General features: G+C 45.0%; 1 protein-coding gene across 2 annotated transcripts; it reads left to right on the plus strand.

Moving 5' to 3' along the window:
• The first annotated feature begins 2,775 nt into the window (after nucleotides 1-2,775).
• pcdh18b (protocadherin 18b) lies at nucleotides 2,776-12,022 on the plus strand. Of its 2 annotated transcripts, none has more exons than XM_053324245.1 (4): nucleotides 2,776-5,520; nucleotides 5,953-6,041; nucleotides 6,410-6,579; nucleotides 10,608-12,022. In XM_053324245.1, the coding sequence occupies exons 1-4, from the start codon at nucleotides 3,019-3,021 to the stop codon at nucleotides 11,564-11,566; spliced, it is 3,720 nt and encodes a 1,239-aa protein (XP_053180220.1). In that variant the 5' UTR covers nucleotides 2,776-3,018; the 3' UTR covers nucleotides 11,567-12,022. The 2 variants fall into 2 exon arrangements, with proteins under 2 accessions (XP_053180220.1, XP_053180221.1); XM_053324246.1 differs by having other exon boundaries at nucleotides 5,986-6,041.
• The last annotated feature ends 382 nt before the right edge of the window (nucleotides 12,023-12,404 follow it).

Consider the following 12,404-nt stretch of genomic DNA (forward strand, 5'->3'; position numbering starts at 1 on the left):
CGCAGAGGAAATGTGATTTGCGCGCGTTCCCGACTTCACTAATGCCATTACAGCGCCGTCAGCTCCTCACCAAGGATGGGCGTAGAGCTATATGTACAGGGGCACCGGCCCGTGGCTAACGTTGTTATATGGTACGGGACTTTTTCATCCATGGTTTATTTTATTGTAAGACATGCCGGGAGACCGTGTCTACTCCCGTGAGAGAGCTTGGAGAAAGCTTGGCACCGTGCGTAATGGCTCTCTTATAATGCGCAATCGGTCAAATATACAGATATGACTTTACTGCTATAAGCTTTTAATGTTTAGTTCTGGAAGAGAAAGTTCAACACTACTACCACCACTACTTCCTGTTTTCATAGAATATAGGTAAACGAGAGGTAAACGTATTGTGTCAGCAGAGAGATTGAACCAGACGTAGTTTGGATAATTAAAAGCTCCTATATAAGAAAGTCAAGGAAATATTATGATCATCAGAATATAAAGTTGTGTTCAGGTTCTATAGTTTATTTTTAAGATATTATTTTGCTCTTTATTCATTATTCTATTATAGAGTGTGCGCCCAGGTCACGTGACCACCACTGAGTGAAACTAACTAGTTCTTCCTACACACGAACTGAGCATCTTTAAAAATGTGGACTGTATGGACATTTTTTGCCCTTGTTGAGTCATTCAGCATCAGTCTCGTATGAGCTCCGCAGCCGATGTCCATGTGTTTGCTCAGAGACAGATGGCGGCGCAGAGAGCCTGTTCCCACGGGTCACACGAGGAATTTAAAATGCAGATAAAATCCATCACAGAGACGCATCCTCTCAGAGATGCCGGCCCAAGATAATTTGCTGTGTTGAAACCAATCAGCACGGCGGTTATCAGATGTGGCTCACACTCCAAATGAAGCTTATTGAGAATATAAGTCTGCACAGAGCGACTCATTACTTTCCCAATGATTTGGGAGGAAAAAATGGGATCTGGGAGGGAACCTTCAAATGGGCTTCTGTTGGCTTACTGGAGACTGTGACACCCTGATGAGGATGTAGTATAGAAATGTTTGTCTGCTGTGATGTGAACAGTTACACATTTTAGGAGCGGAGCACGGATTAATACGTGCTATAAAAAGACTTATCAGCCTCTTTGATCTTCATGCGGGTTCCTCCCAGTTTTCTCCTCCACTGAAACATATCAGCAGCTATGTCACATCCAAATGAAGCCAATCCAAAGTGCACCGATTGCTTTTCATTACTGCTGAATAGTAAACTCATGGAAAGCTGGTTAAGAAGACAGTTTTTCCAGCAATCCAGGAGGATATTAGATTTTATCTGACATGATGTGGGGCTAATTCTCCCTTGGTGTTTCTCTGCCGGGGGGCTGCAGGGTCTGAATAGATGGTAATTGTAGGTTTGGGTCGTCTGAGGCCCGAGCCAGATGGCCTGGTGCTCCTCTCATAAAGCTCTGCTTGCCCAGTTGTTTGCTCTCTGAGCGACACTTGGAGTTTGCAAGATGGTAATTTGGTCGGATCAGGGAATGGAGGCTTCCATAAAACGTTATTATGCAGCGAGAGGAGGAGGAGGATGGGGGGGCTTTATGAATAGAGCACACGTGGGGGTCAGCTGGGCGGATGGCAAAGCACTCGCCATACCTTCGCCTGCATAGTGAGTGTGAGAATGTGTTTAATAGCATCGCAATTAAATGTGAAGATCTTGAAACGTATATTTAAAGACATCTCTTATGATCTTAATATGTCATCATCACGCTGGTTAAACATTCTATCACCAGCAGCCAAATAATCTAGTTCCTGTGTCCGGTAGTTTGGTATTTATTGTAACCAGAATCAAATTATGTTGCTTCAAGTTGTGCGTTATTGCGACCACAGTGCGCACAGAAATAGCTGAGAAATGACATAGTTTGGATAAATAGCAATCTCATGAGTCAGAATAATAACATTAGGGCAATATTATGTTTATCGGGATGTAGCAGTATTTAATATGGCTTTAGGGCAGTATAAACAAACACAGTTGTGCTGATATTACAGGAATATTTTGGAAATTTTAATTTTGGAGTGTGCGCTCCGGTTACAAGCACTCCTGAGTCACGAGTATGTTTCCCTCCTGTTGGCATTACATTATATAGAGAGCGACAACTTCGCGTTTTACGCACAAAGGAGCCGAGTTGGCACACGTTGTGAATTGCAACCGTAACAATGTAAGTCTGCCGCGGGTCAGTGTGCGGTTGTGTTAAAAGTGGCTGAGCCCAGAATAATTCCTCCTCTGGCCCATTGTTGTGACACACTTTTAATACTGGGGTGTCTTCTGTGTTGGGGAGGGAGGTGTGTGGGGGGGGGGGACTGGGGGGAATACCATCAATAGTCCCTCCTGTGCTGCTGCTTGAAGGAGGCCATTCTGGTGATTTAGGAGGAGAGGGGGTGAGGGAGTGGAAGAGAAAGGTTGGTGTGTGTGTGCGTGTGTGTGAGGGGGGGTTGTTTTTTTGTGTGTGGAAAAGAGACGCATTTTGGGTGCGGGGCGGGCGGAGAGACAGAGTGGAGCAGCAGCGACAGAGCAGAGCGCACGGGGCAAGGCGCGCACATTCACACTGACTCCCCTCCTCTCGCGCTCTCCCTCTCTCTCTCTCTTTCTCTCTCTCTCTCACTCACTCTCTCACACACACAGAGAGACTGGGGGAGAAAGCTGCGCCTTTTCTTCGCCCAGACATACACTCTCACTCATTCCCTGGCGCACACACACAAGAGGCGACGGGCATATGTGGATATATGCAACAGATCTGTCTACAAGGAGAGTCCGACAGTTGCTTTTGTGTTTTACTGTCTACTTAAAGAAGGACAATACTTATATATTTATCAATTTATTTATTTATTAATCTATTTTTTGCGGAGTTTTTTTTTTTTTGCGGACAGTGATCAGCAGCGGAGGATTCAACATGCCAGACTTCTAAGAAGACATCCATTCTTCCCCCTCTTATTTTTTCTTTCCCTCTGTGGAAGTAATCGCCACAGTGTGAGCGCAGAAGATGGGGGCAAAAATGAACCAAACCAAAGGAAATATACTCTCTTCGGCACTACTCAAACTCCTGCTTTTCGTCGCAATTTTGCACGGCGTCACCGGTAAGACTTTGAAATATAAAGTTTACGAGGAGCAAAAAGTGGGCACGGTTATTGCACGGTTAAAGGAGGATGTAGCCGGGGTTTTGGCCAAACTACCCAGTTCCCTGACCTTTCGGTTCCGCGCTATGCAACGGGGGAGTACGCCGTTCCTGTCTGTCCGGGAGGAGGACGGAGAAATCAGCATTGGCACCAAAATCGACCGCGAGAAGCTTTGTGAGAAAAACTTAAACTGTTCGATTGAATTCGATGTGGTTACCCTCCCGACGGAGTACCTGCAGCTGTTCCATGTGGAAGTAGAAGTGCTGGACATTAACGACAACTCCCCACACTTCTCCCGCGCCATAGTCCCTATTGAGATCTCCGAGAGCGCATCCGTGGGGACTCGAGTCCCTCTGGACGGCGCAGTGGATGCAGACGTCGGGGAGAACTCGCTGCACACCTACTCCCTCACTCCAAATAACTTCTTTAAGATCGACGTGAGAACCAGGACGGATGGGGCCAAGTACGCAGAGCTGGTAGTGATGCGTGAGCTTGACCGGGAGGTGCAGTCCAATTACCAGCTGCAGCTCACGGCCTCGGATAATGGTGTTCCCCCAAAGTCTGGCTCCACTTTGCTTAAGATCAGCATCTCTGACTCCAATGACAACAGCCCAGCCTTTGATGAACAGGCTTATATCATTAATTTACTGGAAAACTCTCCCCTTGGGACTCTAATCATTGATTTAAACGCCACAGATCCGGACGAGGGCACTAATGGGAAAATAGTCTACTCTTTTAGCAGTCATGTCTCGCCAAAGATCTTGGAAACATTTAAGATAAACCCAGAAAGTGGACACATTACTCTTATCAAAAAAGTGGACTATGAAACCACTGCTTCCTATGAGCTGGATGTTCAGGCTCAGGACTTGGGCCCTAATTCCATCCCAGGGCTTTGCAAAATTGTAGTGAAAGTGGTGGACGTGAATGACAACAAACCAGAGATTAACATCAACCTGATGACGCCAGGCAAAGAGGAAGTGGCCTATATTTCAGAGGGGGCGCCTGTGGACACCTTCATAGCTTTGGTGCGTGTGGACGACAGTGACACGGGGCTCAACGGGGAGGTGGTCTGTAGACTGCATGGTCACGGCCACTTCAGGCTCCAGAAGACTTATGAGAAGAACTACATGATCCTTACCAACATCTCGCTGGACAGGGAGAAGAGGTCAGAGTACAGTCTGACAGTCATAGCTGAGGACCGGGGCTCCCCCAGCCTCTCCACCATCAAACACTTCACCGTTCAGGTTCTGGATGAAAATGACAATCCTCCACGTTTTGAGAAGAGCCGCTATGAGGTCTTCAAATCTGAGAACAACTCACCCGGAGCCTACTTGATGACAGTGGTGGCCTCAGATCCAGATTTGGGCACCAATGGCCAGGTTACCTACACCATCATTGATGCTCTGATCCAGGGGAGCCCCATCTCCACTTACGTCACCATTGACCCCTCAAATGGTGCCATCTACGCCCTACGCAGCTTTGACCATGAAGACGTCAGTCGTATCGCCTTCACCATTCAGGCACGAGACGGAGGAAACCCTGCTCTGTCTACCAACACCACCGTCCTCCTGACTGTCCTGGATGAAAATGACAACCCACCTGTCATTCACTCCCCCTCCCTCCGGAATCACACCGCCGAGCTTCCGGTGTGGAAGTATGCATCTCCGGGTCAGCTGATCACTGCGCTTAAAGTAACAGACAGGGACGCTGGTGCCAATGGAGAGGTGAGCTGCGCCATCGTCGGCGGTAACGAGGACGGGTTGTTTGTGATGGATGCTCGGCGATGCGAGCTCAGAACCAATGCCAGCTTGGAGCAGGCTCCGAGGGATGTAATGGAGATCAGGGTGGAAGTGCAGGACAGGGGCACCAGCAGACTGTCAACAGGGGCGCTACTAAGGCTCTCCCTGCAGGAGAACATGGACATCCTCCCACCTCTGTACCCCACTGGCTCCAGCCAGGCCCCACTCGATCTTTCCCTCATTGTCATCATCTCTCTTGGGGCAGTTTGTGCTCTGCTACTCATCGTCATGGTGATGTTTGCCACTGCCCGATGCAGCCGTGAGAAAAAAGACCCCAGACATAACTATAACTGTCGTGTGGCAGAGAACAGCTACCAGAATCATCCCAAGAAACCCACCAGGCAGATCCACAAGGCAGATATCACCTTGGTACCAACCGTCAACGGAACTCTGCCTGTCCGGGCCCACCCACGGTCCCCCTCAGCATCCCCTACACCTGAGAGGGGCACCCTGGGGAGCAGGCAGAGCCATCATAGCCGCCAGTCACTCAACAGCCTGGTCACCATCTCCTCTAATCATGTGCCAGAGAATTTTGCCCTGGAACTGGCCCACGCCACACCTCCTGTAGAGGTAAGACAATGTTTCTTTCATGGTACACTTAGCACACTTTAACACATTTTAAAATGTAACTACTACGACTGCTACAAGTACGGTTAACATGCAACCTCATTTGATATTTCTCTACAAAATGATACATTATGCATGTGTTTTTTGTCTTATATTCAGTATTTGTTCTGAATTTATCCCTTGCTCCCATATTCTGTTACCTTCAGCCCTTTGTGTCATGTTTTTGTTGACCATCACATTCAGGAGCAAGTCACAAAGTCATGCCACCCCCACCCCCAACACCAACCCCTTTCCCCACAGTACCCCCCCACCAAACATTGTCTTGTAGTCGTGCTTGTTTGACTCCATTCATTTTCCCCTCTTCATTTTTTCCTTTTATTTTTGTCCTCTTTTTTTCTTTTTTTTTTCTTTTTTTTTGTTCTCTTGGGATTGTAGCAAGTCTCACAGCTTCTGTCCATGCTCCATCAGGGCCAGTACCAGCCACGGCCAAGCTTCAGAGGCAACAAATACACCAGGAGCTACAGGTAATGTACACTCACCAAATGACGAATTTGAAGCTTTTTTCGTTGTCAGATAGCGGTGGGAATAAGGTTGAACTTAAAGGATACATTTGGCGGAAACATTTTTAGAGGATTTTGTCTGTTGTCGGCACTGTCACAGTCCTTTACATCCGTATCCAGTGGCTTTTTGGTTTAGAGTCAAACTGTACGCTCAATAACTTCACATTTGCATAATTTTATGCAAAACCTCTTCTGCAGAGTGCTCTCCCCCTCTCTGTGCACCTTATTATCCATCAGTAGCATGGTGCTCCCATAACCATTTGATAATATTATTGTCAATGATTAGCCAGTCCTCTATGAGAAATGTATCAAATCTATGTCTCTCTGTGCAGATATGCCCTGAACGAGATGGATAAGTTCAGTCTTAAGGACAGCGGCCGTGGAGACAGCGAGGCTGGTGACAGCGACTATGAACCTGGCAGGGAGTCGCCCATGGATAGGCTCCTTGGTGAGGGCTTTACTGAGCTATATGCCCCTGATGGCCAGCACAGAACGCATGCAGGTACACCCCTGGCCCCACCATCTGCCCAGACTACCCACCACCACTCCATAACCTTCCCCTCATATCCCATCATCCCCCTCTCCTCAACATCAGATGATCCCTTCCTTATGTGACTCCATTGTGAGAGATGAGAAACAAAATCAACACTACTTGTTCCACACTAAAGCTCATTCTAAAAGTTCAGTTCAGTTGCTAATATGAAGCTTCATAAGATTGTAGATTGTGGAGCTTGTCCCCTCTCTCTTACAGTGGAGTCAAGGTAGGGATCACTTCAGGGCCAGTGACCGATAACTAAACGTACATATGGTGTGAGAATATTATATTAAAATAGAAAATAGATCTAAAACAATCCAAACCTATCTTTTAAATTTGAATGATTACTTCCTGTCCATGTTCTTGGCAACAGAGTGCAGGGTGCTATACTCAAATCCACAAAGTGACCAGTCTAACCAGGATAGAATCACAAGAATTCTAAAGTAGAGGAACCCTGGGTTAACATATGCCAAGTGATACTTCTCACTCTATTCATCTGCTACCTGAAACCTTATGTCAGCTGTTGCAGCATGCCTTTTTCATTCTGCATTGCAAGTGCCTGCATGTGCATCAGCCTTGGATTTTCATGAATGATACTGTACAAACTCAACCACAGAGTTTCACCTCACTGTCACTAAGTTCTTGAGATACCTCATCAGATAGCTCAATTGATCCTCCTTTACAGCCACCCATCTCTTCTCCCTACTGTCACACTGCATGGAGTTTCCATCCTCTCCACACTGCTGTTAACAAAGAATGACTTGATCTTACTGACTTCGAAGAGTATTCTACCTACCTAGCACCAAATATGTTGCAGGTTTTGACTAGTGGAGTTGGGTACACACTCTAAAATACCTCCAACCTCTCAGCCTGTCTCAGCCAACGTCACACAGGTTGCAAGCTGTGCCGCAGCTTCTTTTTATCACACTGTCCTCTCCACCCATAGATCCTGCTTCTTTCCAGCCAGCTTCCCACACAAGCCATCACTCGACACCGCATTTGAGCTACATCCCAATTAAAGTCGACCCAGACGGGCAGACAATCTGATCACTAACCTCCCTCCCTTCCTTTATAGCTTTGTGGAGGAGCTCTGCTCGTTAGTCACTCTCCTTTTTCCCACCTTCAAGCCTACACTTTCAGCCATCCAAACCGAAAGCCCTCATGCTCCTCTGATGAAAAGAAGGCATTTAATTGCCATGTGACGAATAGTTGCTATGGAGTTGGCTTCGAGTTGTGCTCGTGATTAAGCTCTGAGGAGCATAATTACATCTCAAAGCTCACCTTTTCTTCCTCTGTATGTTCATCCCGCCTTCCGCCCCCATGTCCACTGCACCATGGATGATTTAGAGTAGCGTTTAGTCAGTGCCCTGTCATTATGTCTGAATACGGTAGCCCTCATTGCACAAGGGGAGAATGAGGTAGAAAGTCTTTGTTCGTAGCCCAGATTGATACAGATGATTTTTCAAGTCAAGGAATGTATCCTAAGACTCAAAAACTCAACAGCTTCCAGAGCCCTTTAAGAAAACAGCAGGATTACAAGAACATTCAAAGAACTACTTTGCACATTCACCACTTTCTGAGAGAAGGATGTCAGGACCATTCTTATGTTCGTGTGTTAAATACATAATTGGAGTGAGTACTGTGCTGTCGAGGCTGACCCCATTCTTTTAGCATAACGAATGAGGAGTAAACAGTGTTGTTAAATACAGCCAAAAGTGAAGTGAGGAAGGTCATGTGCTGTCTATCTTATTCTAAATGGGTTAAATGGGCACTCCAGTCATTTTGTCATATCAAGTCAATTTACTACTTTTAAATTTAGTATTAAACACTATTCATTTTGTGAAAACAGCAGTATAATATTGTCTGGCCAAGCCTGAGGAAAAAAGTAAAACAAAAACAACAAAAACAAAAAGTAATGCTGTCATAGTGATGTCATCAAGGATATCTCAGCAGGGGCTTGGAAATTAGAAATGTAGGACAGAAAGTATGAATAACAAATTAGGAAGATGGAGTTTGAGAGAAGTTAGTGTTTACCAGATGAAAGATGAAATGAAAGATGTAATCAAGTATTATGCATTATGAGAAATCCAGTGTTTTTAGAGGCTGATCTATACTAGGCACCAACAACAAGGATGTCTGAATCTCTGCTGACCATCCTTTTTTTGTGTTAAATCTGCATGTGTCTTTATATGAGTCTTTATAGAAGTGCAGTACTAAATCATTGGAGTCCTCACATTGTAGTCCTCAGTCTAGTCTAGATCTCAGTGCCAATACGCCTTGTCTTTACCTCTACTCAGTGAAACAGCGCCCCCCTGCTGCTTTTTATCGGGACTCAAATTTGATTTTTTTTCCTGATAAAAATGTGATAAAAGGAAAGCTCTCAAGTAAACAAACACAGCAATGGTAGCCAGTCATGTAGTCTTGAGCTCCAAATAAACTAGTCAGGTAATTCAGTATATCAGTCAGTAAATCAGCTAAATTGACTGTGCAGTCAGTCAGACAGGCAGGCTTCCAGTTAATGTTTGCCTAACATGTTCCTTTTTTCTCTTTTTTTTTTACATACAAATCAGTTGGGTTAAATCTTTCATTTTCACCCTTTCATCAGCGGGGCACCCAATCTGCTGCTGCCCCCGCACTGTTTTTCCCTTCCAGTGCACCCAAATGCACTTTTCATCTGCTCTAAGATGTATTATAAATGTTCCTTTCATGTTAATGAGGGGATAATGAAGTCCCTCAACAGCACGATTGAAAAGCGCCACACTCCTTTAATGAAGGCTTTAAGTTGGCATATTTGATTTGTCTAATTTATTCTTCTGAGATTTTCTATTTGAAGATTTAATATTGAAAAGAGCGACTTGAAAGGGAAAAATGCAAGGCTTTTAGAGGAGGAGTTATTTTGAATGGGTAATAGGCATTGATCGGCCTTGCTGAATTGTCTCTCCGTGGTAAACACATTGGAAGGTAGCAGGCTGTGCTCCTGCAGAGAGCCTTTCAGACTAATTAGGGCAGATTTCCACCGTGTTTCCACAGACAGTGCAGCAAAAACACCTGAGGAGAGCAGGGAAAATATTAGCTCGATGGAAAAAGACTCAACAGACTGACAGCAATCTGCTTCACATCTCTTTGATTGTGTCATCAAATTCATAAATGCTCAAACATGAAAAATGTACATCAACCTAACATAATGGAATGTATCTTAGTAGATAAAAGACATCTAATGTAAACACTATACCGCATAAGAAATAATGTACATGATCAGCATGTACTGTAGCTCCAAACTGTCAACATTTCAAGATAAACAGCCTCGCTGTAAGCTTTGACAGTGCATTTTGAAGATGATATAATTAAAGGGTCTGTTTTGCCTCAAGAGGCAGGAGAATTGTCTGAGCCTATAAAGAAACATTTTCCCTTTTAGCTTGTCTAAAAACCTTAAAATCAAATAATATGAAGATCTAAATTTGTCATTATATTAGTGACTCTTTAAATTGAAGAAATATGTACTTGTATTTATCACAGTGTCACATTCTTTAATTGTTAGTTTACAGGGAAATAATGTTTAGTGTTTCACAAAAAAGCAAAATGCTGAAAAGGCAGAAAAGATGAGTTTATTTAAACACCTTATTGTTTTAACATAGTTAAAACAATAAGGTGATTAATAGTGGACTGAAAGGAAAATAGTTTGCAACAATTATGCATTCATGGTGTCAGTTTCAGATGAAAAACATTCTCTAGTTAGAGCTTTTGGACTGTTGTTTGGACAAATGGAGCACTTGGATTGGGCTCTGGTAAATGTTCTGGAGAGCATTTCTCAAATGTTGTGATTGTCTTTCCACAAAGCAGTGCACAACTAATATAAGAAGCCAAAGTTCTCAAAGGTTACATGTTATCTAAAGGGAACTTTGCATGAATGAAATGTATTTCTTTGTGAATGTACTGACTGTATGTGTGGTTCAGTGATCCTGATTACTTACCAGTGTTTCTCTCTGTCTGTTCAGCTATGAGGCTCTGCACAGAGGAGTGTCGGGTTCTGGGTCACTCAGATCAGTGTTGGATGCCCCCCCTGGCATCGCCCGCCTCATCATCCTCCGACTACCGCAGCAACCTCTACATCCCTGGAGAGGAAGCCCGCCAACCCACCGACCTATCCCAGGACAAGACCCCACAGCCGTGCACTGACACCGGCCCCGCCCGAAACCAGAGTTTCTCTACCTTTGGCAAGGACCTCAACGGAGAGGACGGCGGTGAAGAAGAGGGTGGAGAAGATAACAGAGGAGAGCCGACAGACGAAGACCTGTGTGGGACCACGTCGTTGCTGTCGGAGATGAGCAGCGTCTTCCAGAGGTTGCTCCCCCAGGGTCTGGACTCATACGTGCAGGTCACCGAGAACCAGAAGGGGACTAGCCTCAGCGGGGTTGGGGTACCAATGACTGGATCTTTAGATCGCAGGAGGGGACACCTACCCGGCAAACCCAACCCCTCTGTCCACCAGCAGGGGGTGGCAGCCTGGGCCGCCAACACCCACTTCCAGAACCCAGGAAGCAGCATCGGCCCATCCGGCCACCACCAGGGTGGCAGCTACCACACCCTGAAACCCAACACCAAGCTCAGCTGCCAGAGCAACAGCCACAAGGGTTCGCAGGCGCCCAAAAACAGCCCCCAGAACAACGGCCATACCCCTAAACCCCACAGCAGCCCTCTGCTCACGGCGCTGGTCAGCCCCACTATGGTGCAGCCTTCCCCGGCCCCGGTGCCCGTGCCTGTGCCACTCCCTGGGCCTTCCTCCAAGTGGCTGCCAGCCATGGAGGAGATCCCAGAGAACTACGAAGAGGACGATTTCGACTCTGTGCTCAGCCACCTTCAGGGCAAGCGCAGCGACAGCCGACACGAGCTAGTGGACGCCAGCGAGCTGGTGGCTGAGATCAATAAACTGTTACAGGATGTCCGGCAGAGCTAGACTTCCTGTTACTTATCCTGTTTATTTATTCACCACCCGCTGACTGAGTGAAAGTCTCTGGGTGGCAAAAGAAGGACAGAAAAATAACTGAAATAAGAGACGAAGACGAAAAACAAAGACCTGCAATTGTCGTTAAAGTTGCATTTCTAATGTAATAATTGTGTTTTGTGAATGCTAAATATCCAAAAAATTGTTTGTAATTGCTGGTTTGGTACACAATGTACACTATGTGACTGTATTTATCTTTGTATTTTAAAAATACATTTGTATACTTATATTTATAAAAAAAAATGTATATAAACTTAATCAGAAATTTATTTTTATATTTTGAACGCATGTTGAGTACAAAACTGTTGAATCAAGACTTTGACATGCGATCGACATTCTGCATATTTAAAATGTCATTTGTATTGTGATTTTTTTTATTTGTCACTATGTTATGTATACATGAATATATTAATGAATTAATAGACACTTGTCTTTGTGGATTATTGTGGGAAGGGGCACGGTACACAAATAAAAAGAATAATACACAAACATTAACCAGTGTCTGTGGGTCATGTTTGACTTTTATTGTGGTAAATGGAGATCTCTATACTATGCTGTTAACACTGCTGTAATGTCTCCTTTACAATTCAGTATGAAGCAACCAGTAGCTCTCACATGAACAAAACACCACCCTTCTATTGATGGAGGGAAGGACTGAAGGAAGTAGGATCTTTATGGCTTCTCTTGTGAAAATAAAATGAAGGGAATTTAAAAGCACACTCTGTAAATTGGCACTATTTAACAACCCTATAACCCCACACTTTACTGCTGGTGCATTCATAATGATGAG

This window comes from Scomber japonicus, chromosome 8, assembly GCF_027409825.1.
Source record: "Scomber japonicus isolate fScoJap1 chromosome 8, fScoJap1.pri, whole genome shotgun sequence".
Lineage (NCBI taxonomy): Eukaryota > Metazoa > Chordata > Actinopteri > Scombriformes > Scombridae > Scomber > Scomber japonicus.

Excerpts from the sequence above, each read along its gene's own strand:
- pcdh18b (XM_053324245.1), top strand. The coding sequence starts at position 3,019 with ATGGGGGCAAAAATGAACCAAACCAAAGGAAATATACTCTCTTCGGCA. Across the intron at positions 6,042-6,409 it reads AAATACACCAGGAGCTACAG|ATATGCCCTGAACGAGATGG; the intron begins GTAATGTACACT and ends CTCTCTGTGCAG. Across the intron at positions 6,580-10,607 it reads CCAGCACAGAACGCATGCAG|CTATGAGGCTCTGCACAGAG; the intron begins GTACACCCCTGG and ends CTGTCTGTTCAG.